Source organism: Periplaneta americana, chromosome 2 (assembly GCF_040183065.1).
Source record: "Periplaneta americana isolate PAMFEO1 chromosome 2, P.americana_PAMFEO1_priV1, whole genome shotgun sequence".
NCBI lineage: Eukaryota > Metazoa > Arthropoda > Insecta > Blattodea > Blattidae > Periplaneta > Periplaneta americana.
The window spans coordinates 109,868,987-109,895,076 of NC_091118.1; the positions used below are offsets into that span (position 1 = coordinate 109,868,987).

The window sequence follows — 26,090 nt, forward strand, 5'->3', positions numbered from 1 at the left end:
AAAACTTCTGCAGAAACACATCAAATGTTAAAGCAAGCATTTGGAGACGATGCTCTAGGTCAACTTGAAAAGTCGAAGATTTCAGACAGTTGAGGAAATTCAAGCAAAATCGCAGGTGCTGAACAAGTTTTCAAATAAAGACTTCCAGATGGCATTCAATACTTGGAAGGAGTCTATTTCGAAGGTGACGGTGGTGCATAAGGACTAGGTCTGGTGTAATTTAATTTATTGAGGCATTTCGGGAACTTTTGGGTAGCACCTCGTACAAGATAAAAACAGAAGCGATCAAATAAATCCACAAATGAAATCATTATATAAATATATAAAAAATGTTTAATCAGCATAAAAATATTACAAGCAAACCATCCATATTCATGATTATTAAAGTAATAAAATATGTGATAGAGTGACCATCAGTGAGTTGATAATTTTGTGGAGAGCAGCTTCTGTGATCCTATAGATGATACAGTTATGCCACCTTCAGCATATCCAATTTCAAAGTAATCTTCCTTCTATGATGCATTTCTACTAATGCTGGCACAACTGCTGAAAAGAGTCCTGAAAAACTTCTTGTGCTGAAGGGAACCAACATCTATGAAGTTGGACCATGAAATATTTGCGCCATTTAAGTAATGCACAACGGCCAAGATATTTTGCACCGTACACTTTTAGAGAGTTTTAAGAGTTTCTGGTTACCATTCCGTTTACACAATTATATGTACAAACTGCTTATTACATATCAACAGTAATTCACATACACTGCATACTGGGATACAACATACAGCAGCAACACATGCCAATCTTTGCACGAAATTGTCGACTTTACTGCATAAAGCTAGTATTACAAATATGTGTAACTTAAATTCGTTGTTGCACAACCTAGGGTTACCATATTCTGAAATCTGAAAATGCTGACACATTCTTCTCACCAATGAATTCCTTGTACAAACTTCGTCATTTATATCACTTCTGTGACTTCTGCATATTTATCACTAGATCTAATTTTCTTTAACAATTCCTTATTACTGACTATACAAAAAGTCAAATATACGTTAGCATATAAAATGTCAGAAATTAAAACAAGTACAAGTCTTTCACAGAATCGATGGTAAGTCTAATCCACGGAATTTAATAACTTGCTTGATAAGTTCACTGCTATTTACAACTAACAAAATGAAGAATGTATCTGGATAAACAGCATTTACACATTTAACAATCACATACACTGCAATATGCTTCTCACAGCAACATGAGACCAAACGAAACAAAAATGAATAAATCAGACTTCAATATGAAAAACATAGACAAATTAGAGGATTTCCAAAAATGTATGTGGACGACTATTTTTATTATCAAATAATAATAAATGCTGACATTATGGTAATCCTATGCACAACCCTAACATTCTTTTCAAAACACAATAATCTTATTCAGAGACAACAGATGTTAATATGCCTATAATGGCAGAATAGTGATGATAGCAGGAGGAACCGAAATAATTATTTATGGAAAAGCCAACCTCTAACTGCTTCATTCACCACAGTTCTTACTCTGGGATTCGCAGCATGTAAAACAATCTGTATAAAACACTACATTTATAAGTCATCATTGCTTTGAGAGGCACATAATATACATAAATATTTATAAAAACAAAATAGAAATGCAGATGTCTTGCAAACACAGTGACAATTTCATACTTGCTATGGCATAAACAATGACTGTTACGGATTCTTCTTCTTCCTTTCTTAGTATACATGTCAGTTATTACCAATTGAGTGCAAAATATTCATACAGACATGGTTCCATCAATCTCGCAGCATCTAGAGTTAAAGTAGGAACTATAGGTAGAATAGTATGATGTGTTCCAGGAATTTGCTTATGACAAACAAGTGAATGTCCTGCCCTATCATATCCAACAAATTTAATGTAGACCAAATTATTTTCTTACTGAAGAAGCTGTACTTTGGATTTATCACCTAATTTATTGCTCTCAGTCATATTTGAACCTGTGTTACTGGGATTCAGAAGCATAATAATTACTGGACACTAAAAGTAACTTTCCAGGTTTCTCGTAATAGAAAGCATATTTGGTTCAAATCTCAATTCTGACATTATAAGCATCTCTTCGACAATGTGTAGTACAGACACACTGTGATGATAATGAGTTTATCAGAAATGTCCATAACAAAGTTAGTGAAATGTAACACAGGTTGTGCATCACACTAATAATACGTACATAATACAAATATATTATAAAAATTATCCATCGTGAATACTAAAGTAAATACAAAAGTAATTCCAAAGGTAACAACATTACCGTTTAGTGTTCGTAAGTTGTATTATTAAAATACTCACTAATATTTAAGGCATTCGAAAGTCAAACTTATTACTTACATTAAAACTAAACTTGGAAAACAGATGCTATTGAAAGCCTCTGAAAGTTTCGACACTGTAATCAGTGGAGCTAGTCAGTTTGACTTTTGAATGCTTCATTCACAGACGAAAAGTGTTTCTAAGAAATATCACAAGTTCATTTAGAAAAATATTTAAAATTCTTCTTCATTAATTCTCTAATATTTATCACTATACAGAACGAAATTTTTATCACAACGGCGGTCACAAAAGACAAAACTATTGTAATAAAGTTATATAACTTTTTCCAACAGTAGAATAACAATATGATGTTCAAACAAAAAGTCGCGACATATTAAGTATTATGCAAGCCAAAACCTACAATGGGTACTATCTCTAGCTATAAATTTGAAGGATCTGGATTTGATTTCTAACAAGGATTCCTTGTAAGAGGAACTGAAAGTATGTACTTTGTCTTGTCATGTCATGCTCTGTGAACTTGTGCCATGTTGATCAAAGATAATGGCTAATATCGGTTTACCATAAAATCAGTTTTAGTGTTATTGTTAGGGCCTACGTATCTTCTAGGTCAGATCATTCCAACACAGCATTTGAGGGCTAGGGCGCCCGGATGCTGCCCTGTGTCTGCCCAGGGCGGACCCCCACTCCTGTTGCTGCGGCTATGGTGGTGTACAAATGCATACGATCATCAACTCTTGTCATCTGTTCGATGATATCCTGCATGAATTGCTGTATTATGCGTTCCATCAGTCATTCATTCATCCATATGGTGTACTATCGTTTGTGCTTAACTGTTTTGAATAAGAACGAAGAGAAGTGCATCGGCAGTTGGTTCAGGGTTTAATCCCTCTTGGAAGAGCTTGTATCTTGTCTAATCTGACGACAACAATGCCAATGCAATATTTAATATGCCATATCAATGTACGGAAAAACATACAACATTAAGCGTCATCTTTGAAGTTAAAGATTCTGATATGCACGCTCATATTATCGGCAAAGAGAGGAAAGCATTAATAACGAAACTAAAGGTCGAAATGCAGTCTTCTTACGACTATGTAAATATCATTTCAACTAATTAAGTACTCTAAGGGCAATGTAATTAAATTAATGGTTAGGTTATAGTAAGTTTATTTTGAACAATTGTCAACAATGTATGGGAATTGTTATAAAAACGTTTGTTAAACTGTTAAAGGTTTTTCTGTCCGTTTAACTATGTATTTTTTGTATAGTGACAATGTCATTAAAAATTCATTTTCCTTTTCTTTCGCAGCACATTGAGCCAAGTTTCGAAAGAGCTGTCCATGCAAGCTATATTGTTGCCCTAAATATCGCCAAAAGTAGCCGGCCTTTTACAGAAGGAATGTTTGTAAAGGAGTGCATGATTTCAACTTCTGAGATATTGTGTCCTGCCCTGGTGACGTTATTTGAGACAATCAGTCTCTCTCGACAAACAATCTGTTGCCGCATGTAGGAACTTTGGGAACATTTTTATGACGCTCTTTTCTGTAAATGTTGAACAGGCTCCAGTCAAATTCCAAAGGGAATTGATAAGGCTTCACTTTCACACAATTTTGAAAGATAGATATTACAATATTCCAGGGTGCCTCATTCCATTTTATAAGAATTTGGAATAAAAAGAGTTTCTGCTTATTCACGCATTGACATGGAAGTTAATTGTTATGTTTGGCTCCATATACCTTTGCAAACACATATTCTCAGTCATGAATCTGAATAAGAGTAAAATTAGGTCATGTTTGTTCGATGTTGCGTTGGAAGCAGTGTTACGCATTCATTCTGCTCGAACAATTTTCCCTGATATAGCTGAAAGGGAAAGAAATCAAAGAAATGTCATTTGTCTTCCTAACTACAGAAAAAAAAGGACAATTTTATTTTGTTGTATTATTTTGTAATGGCCAATTGTAATTCTTAATTCTTCCTATGTGTCATAAAATGTGCCATCCACCTCACTGGCTCACTCTACCCCTTGCACACTTGCAACCCTCTCAGCGATCGGTATTCCGTCTCTTTCCCACTCACTTGCTGTCTCTCTCTGGGGCTCGGCACAGCTCCTCCGAACCCAGGGCAGCCACAGGGCATCATGGGGGTTGCCCACTTGGAATGATCTGTTCTAGGTAAGTCTTAAACACAATTTATATATGCATAAGAAAGAATGTTTTCAAAATTTACAACAGACAGCAATTTGGACTGGATATATTCTAAGATCACTAAGTAAGAATTACTTAACGATTTTTCGAAATTCCGAAGTAATTTTCCATTGGAAATCATCGTTGTGAAAACATAAAATAAATTCAGATAGAAGTAATTAATTATAATAGAGTTTCTACAAAGTTAAGGAAAAAGATTCTTTAGGAATTCTTACAATTTTTTTTTTTTTTTTTTTTTTCGAAATGTACATATTCCTTGGTGTGTTATTAGATGCAAATGCTTCTATTCCTGTATTCCTGCCTTGAACTCAACGAGTATATTGTTTTATTATAGTATCAAAATACTAAAATACTGTCCTATAATACTGCAGAATATGTAAAGTTCGAAATCTGTAATAATAATAAAAACACAAAACAGGACACGAATTTTTACTGGGAAAAAGATAGAAAATGATGCAAAAATCAAAACACTTCTCATTGAAGGTAGAAAATGACAGTGTTGCAATATTACGCTTGCCCTTAACTTCATATACTTTAATGCAGTGCTAAGTTCTGATTGCAATAATGGTTATGTGGTTTCCAGTGCTGGTCTGGCAGTGTAGAATTCTATCTTCGAATGTTATACATTATTTCTGATGACAGGCAGACTTCAATGTGTACAAAAATGGAAGATAAATTTTGTTTAGAGACCTTTCATTCAGGTACAGGTTTCTTTTATATGCCACAAATTTACCAGGCATATCAGCTTTATTTTCCTTTTGAAGAAAGTTATGCTGAGAAATTTTATTTTGCTTACAAATCCAATGCCTTCACCCAAAGTTAAACCTGCGAAGCTTCAATGTAATGTTGTTTACTTGACTACGAAGACAGCTGACATACTTTCAATGCACGTAGCAATAGTTTGTGATATAACATTATGCAGTCTGATGAACTGTGTCTTAGAAATACAAAAGTGTATGTATTCATGGGGAAATTTATATGCAAAACATTGTTTGAGACAGGTACTGGATAGACAACAAACTATTATTAATAAAAACCCGTAACAGTAACTACAGTGCATGGCATATACAACTTACTGGCATTATAATTGATTTTAGCGAGCACCTTTAGTGAGGAGATGAAACTGCTCTCTCACACAGGAGGAAAGTGAATCAGCCATGAATGACAGCGATTTAGGCCTATAGTCCCATACAAATAATGCACCGGCAAGAGGTTATAAGAAAACATTATGTTAATCTTGCCTTTTATCAAAGCATGTGTTGAAAATGATGTACACCTGTCCACCTTTCTAGATGTAAGAATCACATCGGAGAAACTTATGGATATTCAGGCAAGAATAAGAATACAGTTAAGTCCTAGAAAATCTTCACATTAATTAGCACTAGAATGTGACATGTGTCAAAGATCAGCATTAAGGGGACTGAAAATGCTGTACTTTTATCCTTATAGTGTGACGGTGGTTTATTGATTACAACAAGGGGATTTAGCCACTCAAATTAATTCTTGAGTTTATGTGCTGGAATCGTTCATGATGGACAAAGCTTGGTTCCATTTAAGTGATTATGCCCAATGGGACACTGGTAATACTAATTTCAGTACATGAAGTTCTTCTTTACGACCAGAAAGTGAATATATGGTGTAGCATTACTGCATGCAGAGTAATTAGCACTATTTTTTTACATTACAGTCAACTTACAGGGTTATGTGCTGCGGCCATTTTTTGTAATATCAACTGAAGATGAACAGTATGCTTACATCCAGCTGGATAACTCTACTGCACATAAGCCACTATATCGTTAGAAGTATTAGAAAAGTGCTTGATGATCACGTAATTAGTCTCAGACGTTCGCCAGCTTGTTCCCCGGATTTATATGTGGGGAACTTAAAACAGAAAGTCTGTGAACAATACATGCACTCTTGAAGAGATGGAGAATGAAATCAGGCAAGTGCGAGAGACGAGAATTTCATGCACTATAAAATCCAAAAATATGCATGCATTCATGTGCTATCAAACTATGAAACATTCACGATCAAGCAAAAATTACATTAAAGTATGCACTTTCATTTTTGTTCCAAATTTCTTACTTCACTTCACTTCACTTTTTTTTTTTTTTTTGGCACAGTTAAACATCATTTCTAAATTTGTTTCTGTGAGGTTCCTGCACTTGTCAGTCAATATGTTTTTCGTAGGCAGAGAATGACCTCTCTACATCGCAAGAAATTATGGGCACAAACTTGAATTAACCTTTTTTTTGCTGTTATTTACTTCTTATTTTCTTTTCCTTCTTTAATCCTGACTCCTTAAGCTAAAATAAGGGACATAAAAATCGAGAAACTGAGGTGTCCACTCAAAACCATTAAAACATGTATTTAAACTGAATATAATGTATATTATATGCAAGAATAAGTTAAAAATTCCTTAAATATGCATTATGGATGTTTCTATCCCCAAAAAGGCCAAAACATGCAAATATGCACGGAAAAAGTAGGCCTACACATATTTGAAACCGGAAAGTAATAAAATAGGTAAATACTAAGTTTGAGCTATGTTCTATGTTACTATAAAATTATCATCTCTAGAAATTACAAATAAAGAGTTGCAGAAGGTGTTTCAGAATTTTCTACCTGATGTGATTCTTGCATCCAGAAAGATAGATATCATTTTCAACATGTGCTTTGATAAAAGGCAAGATCAGCATAACATTTTCTTATTACCTCTTACTGGTACATTATTTTGTATGGAACTATAGGCCTAAATCACCACCATTCACTGCCAATTCTTTTTTCTCCTATGTGGGAGAGTGGTTGCATCTCTCCACTAAACATGCTCACTATGACTGATTATAATGACATAAGTTTTATACGCCTCACACTGTACCTTAACCAGTACAAAAAGAAGTACCGGTAGTTGTATTTCATAAGCTATAAAGAATTTATTGACATATTTACAAGATGGTACTGAAAGCTAAGTCGAAATTGTGCTATAATTAACAACGCATGAGATCAATGTAACAAGATAGCAATACTGAAATTTTGTGTGTTTTGTTGAGGTTGGGAGTGAGAAAATTTTATATTACAACGTCCTGAAATGTTTGACATGAGCACGATTTATCAGACATACAATATACTTTTCTCGTAGTGTTTCTAATGAAAATACATCTACGAAAGTAAATTACTTTGAAAGAAGAGAAATGTAATTTTTTACCCTATCAAATTTCAATACCCAACTATCATTATTATTATTATTATTATTATTATTATTATTATTATTATTATTATTATTATTACAACTATTATACATAAGTATAATTACATACCTGATTCTTTCTACTTCTGTTAATGTTCTTGAAATATCATGTTTCAATTTGGTGACAATAGCATAGGCTTTATCATTATTGTTATAATCCCAGTTATTACCACTATTTCTAGAACCATTCACCTTATAGTAACCCTAAAAGGCTGAAACAGACTGAAAAAAATAAGAGCAATTAGTAATTTCAATCACTGTAAAATCTATGAATTTGTATTTTCGTTTAAAATGCTCAGCTTTCAAGAGCAACATCAGCTGCTTTGCAAATAGTACAAGGCAGTCTGAAATATACAGATTTCACTCCGACCCATCAAAATTTCAAGCCAGATTGTTACATTAGGACTGATAAATTTTAGGTAAATGATTCTGACATGGAGAGACATGTGACAAGGCTTCACTAATTCTATCATCAAAAGTTCTGGGAATTTTTTAAAGGGTCGAAGAGGTAAAAGAAGACCACTTTACAGGTGAACTTAAAAGTTTTTAAGTATAATAATAACACAGCAATAGTCCTGAAGTGGTTGTTCTGCACATTTATTTTAAAAGTCATATGAGTAGACTGAAAAAGGAAGAGATGAAGACTGGATAAAGAGAATAAGAAATATACAGGACAGAAAATGGAGGAACAGAAAAAGAACCAAAAAGATGACGAGAATAGAAACGAACAGAAAACTTTGAAAAATAAAACAGGAAATGACGAAAACTAGAAAATAAGGAAAATATGAGAATACGAAGGAAAAATTGGAGAACTGTCACAGCAATTACAAAAACAAGAAGAGAAAGACAAAAAATATCCTTGATAGGCCAAGAAAAGGCAGCTGCAAATTTCAGAATGGCGAAGGTCATGATTGTCCAGCCAAATATCTTAACCATATAGGTATCTTATGCAGGTTCTGCACTCGAGAATCTTACCCCTGTACCTAACCTGTACTTTAGGCCAACGACATGTTGTCAAGAGCTTGCTGCATTAGATAAATAATCAAACTTCTTCTACTTACTACAAAACGAGCCACACTGTCTACCTCTCATATATACTACTAATGCGTACCTTCAGTTGCACCTCAGTAATGTTTACTATTTCCCGTTCTTCAATGCATTCATGATCACAGCAGGTAAAATGGACGGATTCCTCTGTAAAATCAGACATGATATAACACATTAGTATTATTATTTCAAACTAAAGACTAGGGTTACCCTGTTTATCAGACAAATAGGGAATATTCTACTCGACATTTTAATTAATACTTTCTAAGGATAATGACAGCAAATTAATCTCCATTGGCAGAATATAATGGAACTGAAAAAAACATATTTTGCTCAATTTTGGCAATGTTTATCAACCTTTAACAATATATTGGGAACACAACACAACAATCCTGGATATGAACACTGCAAGTAACAATATTATTCTTTTGACTTCTTTTAACAATTTTATGTCCTCCTTTATATATTTACTATTAGTTTAACCTGAAGTTAGTTTTGATGAATACACACTCTGATCAATCTTCATTATAGAGAACATTGCCCTGCTATGTGCTAAGATTTCAGGATGTTAACCTGTATATTTCTGCTGCCATTATTAAAGGAGTTTTGGATAGGTTAACATTTTTGGAGAAGTAGGTTCTTTGACGAAGCTAATTCAACTCGCTAGTTTGTTTTTGAGGAGATTTTAATATGCTTTTTAATAATACATGGGTTATATTTTTTGTTTTTTTTTTTATTCAGTATCACAGATGTGGAAATATCCAACATTTCAGGTTTATGTAATGCCTCCATCATCAGACAAGGGAAGAAAAAAAGGGAATGTATCTGTTGTATAAGTTACCAACAATTATTTTCCAGACTGGGAAATGTGTGTTTGAAATGTTCAGTTTCAAAACTTTACAAAGAAGTGAATTGCTTGCAGTCTAAAATAGGTCATTTGTTAATAAGTGTTCTAAACTTAATCTTCCTCCAAATGTTTCAGTTTGTGCCCTTGGCGTTTGTGCGTCTTGTTTCAGGGTTTTCTACTTATTTTGCACATTAAATAGAATGGATATCATAAACGAGTGGTACTACAAACACCAGAAATAGTGTATAGAATGCAACACTATTCAAAATTCTACGTAGTAGTCCAATGTGCAACATGTGCTTCCCCCTCTGCTATCAATGTTGCAATTTGTCAAAAGTGAACAGCTTCTGCTAGTGGTATCGAACTTTACATGGTGGAAAAGAATGCAAGAGTTGCTACAACTTAATTTAATGATGGTGAATCTTCTTTCTGATCACATATGAAATGCAATAATTGGCAAAATAAACCACACTCAGACGACTATGTACTGTGTGTTCCTTGGAAAATACAGAGCTATCCATTTGTTTGGCGCTGCTTTTGGAAGAAGAGTGGAAATGATATTACACAGCAAACCAGCCCACACTTGGTCCACTGCATCTATTAATGGAATATTATGATTCAAGCATTGCAACTCTGCTTCCGAAATGTTGGTTATTTCTTCTCCTGTTTTGGTTTGCAAATTATCTACTGTTCATGGATTTTATTTATATATTGTCTTTTAAACTATGCCACAAATAAAAATAATGAGAGATTTTCGTGGCGAATATTCTAATTGAGTTTTTCCTGTTAAAATGCGAAAGCAATAGTACCACCACAGTCTAGTATATACAGTCACGAAGCTCAATACGTAGTAAATATGCAAACATTAGATAGTTGCTCACCACTAGGATCGCTAATATCGCCTCATTACAGGCAATGCAAAATAGAACCATCACAGTCTGTTGTTTCTAGTACCCTCAAAACTCAAGCTTCGTGACTGTATATAGTAGACTGTGGTACCACAGTCTACTATATACAGTCATGAAGCTTAATACTTACTAAATATGCAAACACAGACAGTTGAAATATGCATCCATAGATAGTTGCTCACTACCAGGATTGCTACTATCGTCTCATCACAGACTCTTTCCCTATTAGACGATAAAATGTATTGTACTTTCGATATCGTGTTCTTTTGAAAAAAAATAACACCTTCCCTCCACTATTGAAATATGAAATACATAAGGTTTATATATTATTTTCATAAAATATATATTATATTCTATAAACTCACCTTCCTGGATCTTTCGGAAGAAGGATAACTCTAACCTATTTTTCTTACAATTTATAGTACTACAAACGTCCCATATTATTATTCAAATTATTGTATTTTAGCCATTTACAGTTATTACAACCGATAACGATCATTTCACAGTTTACATAGCTTTTCACAAAAATGCGAAATACGGCACAGTCAATGTTTTTTCGATCTAGACCAGGCCGTAATGTTTGTTTGGGTTTTCTATTTCAGTGTACGGAGCTCAGTGAAATATTATATTATAACTTTATTGCTTATCATTGCTAAGCTTTATTTAGTGTAATTTGTCCATAAGTTCCGTTTACTTCTTGTTGCATAATATGTTGCAGAAATAATTACAAAACTATGTTATTTTAATGTGAAGAGAATTTTACATGTTAACAGAATCTGTTCGCGTCAACATTTCAAGTTTAGAATGGAAGCTATTTTGAGGTTCAATAAAAACGAATTTATATTGTGATTGTAATTTAGCACATCTACTTTCCTTAATTGTAGACAGAAAATATACCATACCACTCCTATGAAATTAGTGTATGTACGACTGTGTTACTTCGTCTCTTAGGTAGTAGATAAATACAATAATTCAGTACTCAATTGTAGTATTAAAATACAAATAGAATGTGACAGGTGTCATACATGACATTATGTTTAATTATAATGTATAATTGCGAATATAGGAATATAAGTTAAATATAGTAAACATAACCTATAATATCCATATGACATAACATAAATATGTAGTGACAGGGCATTGGAGACCACTAAAATTAGACAGAAAGGGGCAACTGGTACAATAAACATAACCTATAATTTCAACATATCCAAATATCCGTGCGGTGCAACTGAAAATTATTGAATCGTGCATAAATGAATGTACAAGAATTTCGCAATATTTAATCGAAATAAAGGCAAGTATTACACATACGAACAACGTAATTTTCACACCAAAAATAATATTACACCTTAACTCGCAAGGAATTATGTCTGAAGTGTCCCCTAATCATTGTTTTAAATTTTATTAATGCAATTACACTACATTTTAGAGAAATATATGTTACTCTTTATGCATTCCAATTAATTTATATGATTGAAACGCCGCCCTTCGTGATTGGGTTAAGCAAGTCACATGGCCTGCCTTACGGTCTGTATTAGATCACGATTGCAGTGACACAGTCTATTGTTCCTAGTACTCACAGCGCTCCAAGCAGCTAGTAACTATTGCGAGAAATGCAACTCGTTGGCAAAAAATCATCCCAAGCTTCGTGATTGTATATAGTAGACTGTGATAGTACCGTGCTGAGTAGGGCTGTGTTTTGGTGTGCACAGTTACCTGATGTCACCACTATGTGACTCAGATTGATGTCAAACAAATGCATGGCTCTGTAGATAGCAATGTCACAAATACACTAATTCAAATGTGAATGAGTTTTGTTCATCCACACATACATAATTTCCATACTCTTGCAGCAGTAACAACTCTAATTGGTAATCAAAAGCTGGTTGCTGAATATATCATATTAGCCCGAATCTAGTACAATGTATTATGGATAAAAGCAGCCATATAAAAAATGTATTTGTATTATAATAGTAGCTTAGCCCATTTCAGTCATAAAAGAAGTCTACTTAATAGGATACATGGACTGTTACCACATGTAATTCTAAACCGGAAAACAATACCTATAGATATTAATTGTTATCATATCATATGTGTTTTGTAGGACTAAAAAATAATAATCTTTATGTAGACTCTTCGAGCAATAGTGCATATTACTGTGGAATCCTGGCCACCAAGTCACTCAACTGAGTGGACTCCTTGTATAATGGCAGTTGACTTAATATAAAATGTCAGCATACATGCCCAACTTGGAGTCAGGCTACAAAGGGAAAAAAAACTAGCGGAGAGGGGTTCGATCTGGTGCTGTGGAATGAACTTCGGCATAGCTCAGTGGTGAGAGTGATTGGTACGTTCAATCCCCGGCACCAGAGCGAATTTTTCTCCTTTAATATTAATTGCCACCATAACAGATGTACTCGTATTCTGTAGGACCAAAAAAATAATAATCCTTATGTAGACTACCTACAGAGTAATTACCCTTTGACATTATATTTAGAGTGATGGGCTGGATAATTGAAGAGTTGGTGGCTGGCTGGCTGGCTTAAGGTTATGTAGGAATGAGGACCAGGTGCTAAGGAAGATAGGAATGTTAATTCATTCATTCTTTTCGTGGCCACACAACTAACAAAATCAGGAAGCAGGCAACAGAAATAAACACGGAATTAATCCTTATCTTAGGGGGATGACATCTCAACTTCGAGTACTGTACTAGATGTTGCTATTAATAATAACTTTTTAAGAATATCCTGCCCAGAGAGTATAATAGTATAATGATTGGTTGCTTTAAAAAAAATCTGAAGAAGAATCCAGTTTCAGTTTGGAAGATAAGTTGATAGGAGGAGGAGGAGGAGGAGGAGGAGGAGGAGGAGGTGACGAAGACTGGAAGTGATAACCAGAAGAGTATCCTTTTTGGAAATATGCAAGACAAAGATGATGGCTAGAAGGGGCATTTTGACTTTACAAACGACTTTACGTGTATGTCTGAAGTCCTCTCAGACAGATACGGTATTTACTGTGTATTCCACAGGATTCTCGACTTTATTTCCCTCTGGGCGAAGCCATTCTAAGAATTTTACCACTTTTTAAAATACTATATACTAGGCTAAGTTTGAAGCTGTGATCTTCACGTCAAGATTTGCACTAAAATACAAATTGAACTTACCTTCGCAATTGTTCTGAATCCAAATGTAGCAGCCATACCACAAACGAACATGAATAAATACGGGAAGTACTTAAAACTCCAGCTCTTCCTCTTAGTCAGCAGAAATTTTAGCAAGCCCAGTTTCTCCTGAGAGTAAGGAGGATATCTGGCCCTAAAACAGAACTTAAAATCAGTCTTGCCATACTATTTTATGGAGAAAGTACAGCAATCAAGACACAGTTAGTGTGTCTGTTTTTCTTAATGAAAATAAGCCTATGAATTCAAATTCTAGTTGAGTTCAAGTATAATTTGTGGTGAATAAATTTTTTTGGGCTAGAAACAATCCTACTATCAATCCATCATGTCTCCGTATTTTACAATAACCCTTATTATCAGTGCATTGGCAACGGAAAAATTATTACATTAGATCATTTTCCCAGAAGACAGATACTATGAAATTTCTATGAAGAACATTTCACACAGTAAATAACTGCTTAAGTCTCAAGAAATGCCAATGATGTGTGACTCAACAGGTATGGTATGGTGGTGGTGATGGACAGTAATAGTACATGGGTTGGTATGAAAATGATGCCTCCCAATTTTTTTTTCAAACCTGGCAACCCATAATGATACATAGGCCCATTCCATGTAATGACCACAAGATGTCTCTAGTTTCACTATGTGGATTAACAATGCAATACATCACAAGAAAGTGAAACAAAAGCTGTTCAAAATGGTGAATGTTTCAGATATCTGTATAAAACAGAATTCCTCACTGAGAAGAAAATTAGTCCAATTGAGATCCATACTCGTCTAAGATACCTCTGACTGAGGTTCGGTTCTGGCTGATATGTAGGCTACTCCTATTATCAGGCAGTATATCCCACTTGACAATACCATATTTGTCAGAGGAAGAACCATTTTTTGTATATATAAAGTCTGATTAGTGTAATATGTAATTAGTCAGCGATGTCTGCAATGGAGGGGGAAAGGAACTGTCCACTCTACCCCTTATCTCCTGGCCTAGTTACCTCATGAGTGATGCCTTATTGCTGTCACTTATGGGGTTCAGAGCTATCTTCAGACAGTTGACTAAACAATAATTCGTCTAAGAAATGTGTATTGTAACAGTACTGTAGACATCGGTACAGCTAGACACTGAGTAAAACACTTCAAGAACAAAGAAACGAACATCGTTCACAAGCCTTGAAGTAGCTGGCCAGCAATGGTAATGACAGAATGAAACAGAGGTCGAATTGATCCACGCATCAAAGATGACCGCGATATCACAACACATGAACTATGTGATGTAGTAAGTGTAGAAAAACCAGCTTCGATAGCCATCAAAGATTAGCTCCTGATGGGTACTGAAAATTCTGACAGGCAAGCAAAAAAAAGGCTGGAATATCTGTTCGGAGCTTCTGGAGCATTATGGAAATGAGGGGGATGTTTTTCTGTCATGCATCGTTAAAGGAGACAAAACCTGGGTCCACCATTATGAACTGAATCTAAGTGTTCATGCTGATCTCTGGAATCACAATCAGGGTTTTTACTGGGCTGAAATATAGCATCTCATTCACAGATGTCGCAGGTGCATAGAAAATGTCAACAACTTCATAGGAAAACAACAGGATGTTTATGGAAGATGTAGGATTTCTTCCGTCATATGTCATAACTCATTCATAAGACTAACAATTAAAGTTTCTGTGAAAAAAATTAGGAGGCAAAACTTTTGTACTGATATAAAAATTAACTTTAAAATATTTACAATCACATATGCCTATTGATATTCTATGTTTCAGTGGCTGACCATAATAATATCTTTGAAAAATATTGGAGTGCAAGAGGTCAAATGACTATTGTCAAACACCTGGCATTAGAAATCAATCTTCTTAATGTACCCAGCTGTTTCCTGACAACATAAAGTCCACTATAGTCTATTCAGTTGTTGTTTTTCACGATAAATGAGGGGTATTTTGATCGGTGTTCATTATAGATGCCTGTTGCTAACAGCCAGAGTTGGGGTGTAGTCAATATATACAGCAGGGCTGTGTCTTCTGCAACTGGCACTGATGATTTTAATTTACTTCTTTTGTGGTTTATGGATGGACAATATAAAAGAATGTGTTCCAGATCTTCATCATGAACCAGCCATTAGAAAAAAACAACAACAACAACATGCCTATTGATATATAACTCGATAATCGATTGAAATTATCAGACTGAATCTTGAAAACTTATATTTTAACTTGGTTATTTAACAACGCTACATCAACTACGGAGTTATTTGGCATTGACAGAATTGGTGATAGCTAAATGGTATTTCGTGAAATGAGGCCGATTTGCAATAGGTTATCTGACATTCGCCTTCGGTTGGGGGAAACCTTGGAAGAAACTCAACCAGGTAATCAGCCCAAATAGAAATTGAACCCACCATCCAAGTGCAACTCTGGATCAGCAGGCAAACACACTGCTTGTACCGCATGAGCTACACCAGTGGCAAAAACTTATATTTGGAAATAAACCACCATGGTGGCTCAGTAATAGAAAGCTGGCTTGTAAGCCAGGGAGCTCAGGTTTATATATTACTCTACAATGATACCATGGTCCAGGAAACACAGGGGGTTTTCTCTGGGTACTCCAGTTCTCCTGTGACATCCCCACAATTCTCCACCATTATCATCATTCATTACAAGTGTAATGTGGACCCAATGTCTGTGGTGCACTCTGGATAGTCTCTGACAAACTGAATAGTGTGTGCTTCTTGGCACTAGCGACATCTATGAGACTGCTCGTAAAATCAGGACAAATAACAAGTTAAGGTCCCTGCCAGGGAGGCAAAAAAAACTGTACATAATGCTAAATATTAGATATGAGTCACTTTATAAAAGGGCTATTTTACCAAAAGATCTAGTTTGTGAATACATTAATTTCAATGCTAATGCACCAAAATTATTCAAATGCAATATCTGAGCATAAGTACAGACTGAACAATTCATGCCAACAACAGAAAAAAATTTATGGCCGAACAATTCATGCCAACAACAGAAAAAAATTTACGGCCGGTACAATTTAATTCTTATGGAAAACAGCAAGATAAACTGGCACTCTCAGAGATTAACAATTAATCACTTTCACACTACACACATAAAAACTGAACAGAAAAACCATGCATTTCAAATGAAATATTCTACAGATTTTAATGGAAGTGATTGTTACCAAGATTTCATTAAAAGGTGTAATGAGCAGAGACCGAATTTAAAGGGAATCCATTTTTTTTTTATTTCAACACGAAACATGAAATAATTAATTACGATGTTCAAAACTATCTTCCACCGACCAAATTATGTGGTTTTGACTTCTCTCCCCCCCCCCCCCTTTTAGTCCATATTCCCTTTTAATTCCCTTTGTAAAAACATCTCCTGTTTTGACTGAATATCGCAAACATTTAGATAATTTTTCTATATTTTTCTGATAGGCCTATAACTACCTGAGCAAGCGAAAATAAATATCGTTCTTCATCTGATTCCAGACATTGAAAAATTAATGAAGTGTGCTGATTTAAAGTTCAGGATAAAAAGAAAATTTTCACCTCTGGTTTCAGTTGATGTTGAGCAGTCTTTTTCTGTGTATAAAGAAATTCTAAATTCAAAGAGGCAGAATCATATTGAAACATAATGAAATGTTGAATGTGATCAAATACAACACTTTCCTTATGTTGTGGAGCGATAAATATAAGCTCGTGTGTGCTATGTGTATACATGAATGTGCTGAAGAGTGTTAAACTTTCCTTTTTTTTTTTTTTATGGAAAATTTTCCTTTTAAAATCCGGTCTCTAGTAACGAGACTATAACAGACCACGAAGTCCTGAAATATGCAAGGAGAAGGGAAGTTTTTCAGGACTTCTTTGCAGAAGAGACAGTAGTGTGACATAACATTAGTTTATTACATTGACAATCTCTATTCTTCCAATAGCAATATTATGAATAGTTGCTTACGATCCAAGTTTCTCCCCAATGGAACTGAAGTTCTTCACAAGACAACTCTTCTTATGTGTGAAGGTGTCGAAGCTGTATTTACCATGGTATGCTCCCATTCCACTATGGCCAACACCACCGAAAGGAACTGTGTCCACTAGAATACAAAATATCATCAGCATTTAATCATGCTTAATGTGAGAAGAAGCCTGCATACCGTCTGTATTTACTGGTAATTTCTTTCTTGGAATATGAATAATTTTTATAAGTTGAACACCTGCATTCTGTTGAAGGAAGTTAGAACTTGTAGTGAAAAGAGATAATGGTACGTTTTATTGAGACACTCCAATTTCCTCTGACATGAATTTCATTACAAATAATTTACAGTAAGTATCATCATCGACTAAAGCTAAGAGAGAAAAACATCACTCTTATTACCTATCCACAAGAGAAAGAATATGGAATCTGCACGTCACATATATTCAAGGTAAAATAACGAATGCAAATGGTGTTAATAAGGCACGACATGTGAAAAAGAAAAATATTACTTTTAAATTACACTTATTTTTTATGTTCTGATACAAGTATGTGCATTTTCCGCTTCTTTTTCATTGTTTTTATAATTGCACACATGAGAGATTTGCACAGCTGTATTATGAATGCTCAGCTTCTCATTATACTGGGTGAACAGTATAGAGCAGAACAAGTTTCATGGCCGGCTGGCTATGCGCATGGAGGTGGAGGACTCAAGGCCGCGCGAGGCTGTGAAACCTGTTCTGCTCTATACTGTTCACCCAAGACATATCGAGGGCCAGAAGGGCATATCAACAAAACCGCAAGCTGACATTAGAGCCATTTAAATATAGAATTATTTTTCCTATCCTTGTACTTTCTTTGATTCTTTCTCATATCCATTGTAATTCTCAAGCAATTGTTTTCAAATATAAACAGGTTTCATTAACCCTGCATTTGTTGATGTGCCCTTCAGGTATGATGCCCTCGATATATTGTGCAGTGAAAAGATTCTGAGAATTTTCGTGATCTGGGCATCCAAAAATTCCGTTCAACCTAACCCTAGTATTTTTCATAGTAACAACATTGAGATGGGTAAAAAAAATGGAGCAAAATTAAGGTTTTCTTTACAAAGAATGATGTATCTAGGACAAAAAGTTTTCTAAATTCATTAATAAAAATAAAAAGTTAAAGAATAGTAGCTTAAAGCTGGGAACAGGTCAGAGGTATAATCCTGGTGAAACAAGAGAAGATTGTGAAGGAAGAGGTGAAACAAAGAAGGAAGGCAAGCAGAGAGTGGAAAAGAAAAAACGAGAACATCGAATAAAAGGAGAAACAGAAGCAAGATAAGGAGGCAGAGAGAAGGAGCTCGAGAACAAGGAAAAAATAAAACAAAAAGTAGTACGCAGAATAGCAGCAGCAAATACTAGTAGAAAATGGAGGCAGAGAAAAAAGAAAAAGGACACAAAGAGGAAGAGAAGCATAAGGGAAAAGAGACGAAAATGGAGGATGAGAATTGAAGAGCTCCACTTTTTTGGTGAAATTAATGTTTTGCTTGTTTCAAATGTTAAAAAATGTGCCTGCTTATTCAAAGATAAACCACACATGTTGGGCCAATTATACAGTATTCAGAGATTTGATAAGAAACGTAAAAAATTATATATTACAGTTATATGAACACTAATAAATATAATATAATTATTAAAAAATTAGTAAGTCAGACATGTTTCGCAGATGCTTCTCCATCCTCAGTGACTTTACCATGACGGCTGGTTCAGGTGATCGAACTGCGTTGTTGCTTGCCTGCTCTTTTAGTGGAAGAACAGTATGATATCGAGCATTTGGTAGTAAGTTACAGTGGAACTGTTGCTGAGATCTCAATCATTTCATTGCAAAACGGAGGCAGCTCCTGGAGCTATATACAAAGTAAACCATAAATAGTGTCATTAATTTCAGGGGGTTATTCTTTGAGATATTTCAAACAAAAATGTTTGTATACATTCGCTCATTTTTGCTTCCTTTTTGAGATAAAAATTGTTTTATATTAAACATATCATAGCATATTTTGGGAAAGCCATTGATACTGATAAAACAATGTTTATCTCGAAAAGGAAGCAAAAACGAGCAAATTTGTATTGAACTTTTTTGTTGGAAATATCTCAAAGAATAACTCCATGAAATTAATGACATTACTTATGGTTCAACCTGTATGTATATGTATGTGTATATCTGCTATGTCTTGTGATGTAGTTTATGATACTGACACAATAATTATGTGTTCAGTGCAAAATGTGACTAATATACATTATTATATAAAGGAGGTACTGTGGGGAGCTGACAAGAAAGTCTCTGCGAGGCGTATTTTAATTAGATACGGTGTGGGGAGGTATTGATGAATGGAGCACAGCTCTTCCTAGAACTGACCAGAGATGAGATAAGTTGTTATGAATTTGACCCTTATGACACTAAACAAATGACATCTCAGTCACCATATGATGTTTAATTATACTGCAGCTGAAAATATTAGGTAGTTTGAGACTAGCTCAGTGTCAGTGTGTTGTATAAGTTGAAACTGCTTATATTTTAAAAGTTGATCGAATGTTTCACGTTGGTTAGTTACTGTAATGTAGTTAGTAGTGTGTCATTATGTCGTTTTCTGCAAGCAAGAGTGGCTTTATGCTCGCTGTTTCCGGCGTGTAGGATTGGCATTACTCCACATTCCTACTAGGGCTGATCTCGTGAGCTCTTCACAGTAGCTCCATTATTTGTTTATATTTTATCCCTCCCCCTCCTCCCCTAAATTGCTGATTATAATAAATGATTGAGTGATAAAATGAAACTCCTAGGTACCTAGGACATACTCTGAAAAGGAAAGAAGCTCAGTTAAAATTTGAATTTTTTAGAACGTTTTTGGTAGTTTTCCACAACTCTGTAAAAGTGGAGCTACCTCGTTTTTGCAGGGAGCCCTTCAAATGTGTAATTACGTGACTTCGTGACATTTCTGAATACTACTTTATATTTTTAGCTAAATGTTAAGAGGAGTTACCTCCAGCGTGCATGACAGTGTCATTGCAACAGATCCCTCCACAAGGAACACTTTCTATCAGCGTCCTTTTGACTTTGGAATTTTTCGTAAAGATGTAGAAAGCAAGAGGTCGTTCCCTGAAACAAAAACAAAAACAAAACTTAAAATGTATCCTTCGCAGGGGAAGGGGAAAGAAAAAAATGTCACATAGTCCGAGTTTTTTAAAATCTTTTGTTTCTCCACAAAGCTTCGAATTTTTAATACACCATTAGTATTCAATTAAAGATATTAACTATACACTTAGGGCCGTATTAACCAATGTCGGTAAAAATGTTATCCCAGTTTTTAGCTAAAAACTTAGATAATAGCTACATTTTTATTCACCAACAAAATTATCTCGATTAATTGGAATTATCTCGGTTTAAAACCTTCCCGGAGATAAGTTGGCTGATAAAATAGGAAAAACTGAGATAATCGGAATAACAAGATGGTGCATAGGCGACTGGAATATTTAATTGATGAAAGAGAAAATGATAGTGAGAAGGAATATGACCAAGAGCACAAAAGAAGACGTCCTAGGTGGATAAAACAACGTGCTACATACTTTCAGGACTATGATAACACTGATTTTGTAACACATTTTAGGTTATCCAAAACTTCAGCTTATCAGTCTTATCCATGATGGAACATAACCTGAAATTTACAACAAATAGGTAAGATGAATATTCTACAATGTCTTATTGTTTATAATTATACAATTTATTTTTTGTATGTATGTATGTGCTAAAAAAACACACGCATGCACTCTCACACACTAACGACCATATTGACAGGCATCGTGGTTGACTATGTATCTTTACATTTTTTCCTAAATTTAAGAAAATTAAAATCATATACAGAGTTACTTTTCTCCCAATTTAGGAATCAAGCTGTATCACCCATAAATCAGCTACTACTAGCACTAAGATTTTACGCTACTGGTGGTGACCAGCTCAGCATGGCAGATTATGCTGGTGTGAGTCAGTCTACAGCTTCCTGAATTATACATCGAGTCAGCAGTGCTATAGCTGCTTTACAAAACCAGTATATTAATCTTCTGCAAACACCTCAATCTGTACTCCAAATGCAGATGTGTTTTTACAACATAGCCAGATTTCCAAAAGTAATAGGAGCAATGGACTGGAGGCAGTGCCAGATTTAGGCCTACACAGTTGCCTAGGGAGGCTATTTCCAGAGGAGCAGCATTTTTCTCCCCCCCCCTTTTTTTTTTACAGTGAAATTTGTTTTTAAAACCCTTGTTAGTAAATGTTTTCTGAAGTTAGTTCTTGAATACCTTGTGGAAGTCGGATATTATTTTGTTATCGCATTGTCACAGTCATAGCAAGAGTAAAAGGAAAGTGTGCAGCAGCACAGTTATATTGTAATGCTGGTATCACGTTATTATACTATGAAACTGCTTAAATTTAACTGCAAGTATAAACAAGAGTGCATTCTTGAAAATTAAATTGGATGTGTGTTTATTATTTATTGCTATGAATAGTAACCACAACTCTCAATTACAGTTCCAATAATATATCGTCAACAATACAATTTAATCACTCTGTAGCATGTGCACTACCGTATATAATTCGATATGAAAAGTTTATTCTGTAAAGAGTTGGAGTTTATTTTTCAATTTACTTTATACTTCCTATTGAAGTAAGAAATACTCGTAATAATTATACCACAACAAAACCAATGCTTAAAAAAACCACAGCTTGCGTTTCATAAATCAATTTTTGTTTCAACAATGAATATATTTCTTTGCATCGAATCTGATGCGCTTTGTCAGATCGACTTTGATGACAAAATCAATGCTTTCTCTGTGAAGAAAGTGCAAAGGAAATCTTTATAATTCACAATTAAGATGCATATATTTTGATTCCAGTAATTTATTGCTTTCTGTATTGTAACATTTCATTTAAAACTAATTTAACCTAAACTTGACCAGTATAATAGCTCATAAACTGTTTGTGGGAGTGGGAGACAGCAAATTTTAGCACAGTGAAACCTTTCCTTACAGACACCCCCAAGATACAGACACTCCTCATATACGGACAGATTTTTATGTCCCAACTGAAATAATATAGAAATAATGATAAATTTAACTCTTGTTTACAGACACTCTCAGACACGAACACGACAGCTGTTTCACAGTCCTAAAGCTTGGTTTACCTCCTGACTGCAGACAGAACTTGGATTTCAAGACCTAACGTGTTACAAAAATGGAAAATTTAGTTTTGAGAACTGTACAGAAATTCTTTAACATGAAAGAAGACAATAAGGGTCTCGTAGGCTACCACTAGCCCAGCCGGCTACCCCTTGTTAGCTGGAAGAGGGTGGATAAACAAAATCATAAAATTTAATCTGTCTGATGGGTCCAAGGTTTCCGCAATCGTGAAATTGTATTCGACACATGATAGGGTTAATAGGATTATCCTCTTCACTTCAATCAGTTGTTCTGTTTCGAGACATGGCACCTGAACGTAAAGGTTAAGTTGAAAACTGTAAATTACAGTACTGCATAACTGTAGACCTAGAATAAAATTGCACGGCACAGTACTGTAATTTCCTTTTTCGGTTTTTTTTTGCTGTAGTTCAAAGTTGCAAAGAATTTACTACAGTACAGTACACTGTATTTAGAATTAAACTACAGTAATACATTTCATTTAAAGTGTGAAGGAATACATAATGCATATTATAAATTTACTGTTAGATTGAGGAGCCTCCCCCCAATAAAGGACACCTCCCGATGTGGACAGATTGTTACGTCCCTTCGATGTTCGTAAATGAGAGGTTTCACTGTACCTAAATCCGACCCTGACTGGAGGTAATAAACTCTTCCATAACAAGATTTATTTTTCGCTAAATGTACAAACAATATGTAATGCTAATATGGAATTTAGCGACACAGTGCTAGATGGCCAGGCAGTAGTCATGATAGTACCATTTTCAATAATTGTGTACAACGAGACAGGTTTGGACAGGGAATCTATGGGGATTCAGTGTTACTAGTAGATGCAGGCTACCCCTGTAGATCTTACCTAATGCCTCCTCTGGATATGGTTCACACACCGGCAGAGAATCTCTATAATGAATTGCAAATCAGATCAAGAAATGTAACAGACATAACGTTTGGCTTATGAAGTGAAGATTTCCGGTTCTTGCTTTGGGGATTAGATCATACGTTTGCCGTGATAACTGCTACAGCAGTATTGCATATTCTTTCTTGAGCTGGAGAAGAATTACCTCAGAATAATCCATATCTACAGTTACCTGCACCATGGGCTCAACTCTTAGGGGAAGGGCAAATTGATGGACGACTGGATCAACAGAATATATCTCACCACGACACTCCAGTGAAACGAGCAATAATAATTGACACCTACTTTAGAAGTCTTCTACTGCAGTAGCAGAACAGCATTTTACAGTAGAAAAGGGTCTTACATAAATGTTGTTTAGTTTTTTCTTACACACTGTTGTTATATTACAAAACAGAGGAAATTATTTGCTTTTTCAATGATTAAATTCTGTAAAAAAATGTACTGTTTACATATTACTTATTAATATTTTTCAAACGTACCAATATGGCTAAATTATTTTAATTTAACGATCAAATGCAATCTGAAACGAAAACTTAGTTTTTGAAAACCAGGATAATAAATTGTATGGTGAATTCAAAACTGAGCATTAAGAAACAATGGCGCATATTTGGAGATAATAGTTGAAATGCTATCTTCTGGGCATCTGTTTAAGTATCTGCTGTGGAGATCTAACAATGTGCACAGACTAAGGAGAGATTTCGACATTAACGGTTTCCTAGTGGAAGTGAGATTTGGTTTAGAATACTTATAATACTGTATTTTCTCGAATACCCCATGCTCTTGAATAAACTGCGCACCCCATTTTGGAAAGGAAAAAAATAAAATAAAATAAAATAAATAAATAAATAAATAAAACTTTCAACACATTAGAAACAATTAAACACAAAGGCAGTTCAGTTAACAATAAATAAATAAATAAATAAATAAAATAATAAAACAAACACAGAGAGAGAGAGGTAAATAAATAAATTTCATCTTGTAACAGGATGCATTTCAAATCCATCCTATGCACACGCACTGCACATGGGTCAATTGTCTTGCTTAATCGGCCGTTTACACAATATCCTGCGATATTAATAGCAAGCATCACAATTTCCATGTTCCTTCACATCTTTGATAATTTTAAGTTTTTGCAGCAAGTAAAGAAACACAATTTCACACTTATTCATTTTCAAGATTGAAAATATAAGACATATAAACTTTACATTTCTCACACTTGAACTTGATTCTAACATATGTACTGCTAATCCAAATGCCATTTAACAACGTTAACAACTGAAATAACTATGCGGGAAGGTTATGGCATGTTCTACCACCTCAGAAGTTGTGCAGAAGGAAAATCGGGCAATATTGTCAACTTCATTTCGAATAAGCTATTACTATCTATGGCTCTTCGACCCGTTTTCGCGTCATGGCTTCCCCAATTTTTCCTATCCATTCTTCTCTGTCCTTGCTGCCACCTTCCAGTTCCGCAATTGCAGCAAACTGATAGTATCTTCTTGAACCATATCCTCCCATCTAATCCGTGGTCTTCCAACAGGTCTTTTTCTTCCATATTGCCCCTTTAAAGTTCTCCTTGGTATCCTTCCCTTCTCCATCCTGACTATATATCCTCCCCATTGCAGTCTCCTGATCCGTATGAAAGTTGATAGTTGTATAAGGTGTATAGTTCCTGATTATATCGGATTCTCCATTTTCCTTCCCTTACCACTGGTCCAAATATCCTCCTTAACACCTTTCTTTCAAGTTGGCAACTGCATTTTTGTGATTGTTTTGCTGAAGTCCAATTTTCACTTCCATATATAATTATACTACAGATCATTGTTTTATATAGTTCTATTCGACTTCTCCAATTGGCTCCACGATACCTAATTAGAGGGATAAGTGAATAATATGTTTTATTAGCGACTTCAATTCGATTCTGGATTTCTATATTCTCTTCATTGTCATGCATGACAGTTACACCTAAATATTTAAATTCATTTACTATTTCTATTTTTTGGTTGGAGATCTTTATATCTACATCCTGATTCCTTCTTTTTCTATTTAATATCATGACCTTTGTTTTTTTTTTTTCGAATAAGCTGCACACCCATATTTTTTAATTGTATATTTCGGAAAGAAATTGCACGGGGTATTCTAGAAAATACGGTAGATAGTAGAGCATGGTATATTTAAGTTTTCATGTTTTATGAAAATGA

General features: G+C 34.7%; 1 protein-coding gene across 3 annotated transcripts in view; it reads right to left on the reverse strand.

Annotated features, from left to right (window-relative positions):
- LOC138694499 (aldehyde dehydrogenase, dimeric NADP-preferring-like) overlaps positions 1–26,090 on the reverse strand; it is a 75,395-nt gene that overhangs the window by 20,663 nt on the left and 28,642 nt on the right. For 2 of the 3 annotated variants that reach the window (XR_011330960.1, XR_011330959.1), the window contains exons 9-13: positions 20,768–20,883; positions 17,731–17,866; positions 13,754–13,904; positions 8,897–8,979; positions 7,856–8,007 (exon numbers count right to left, since the gene is read on the reverse strand). Coding sequence is in view for 1 of the 3 variants with exons in the window: in XM_069818274.1 (XP_069674375.1) it covers positions 8,923–8,979; positions 13,754–13,904; positions 17,731–17,866; positions 20,768–20,883 (460 nt within the window). In the remaining 2 variants the exon portion in view is untranslated. Of the gene's footprint in view, positions 1–306; positions 8,008–8,896; positions 8,980–13,753; positions 13,905–17,730; positions 17,867–20,767; positions 20,884–26,090 lie in introns of those variants that run through there. The other variant, XM_069818274.1, reaches the window with a different exon arrangement.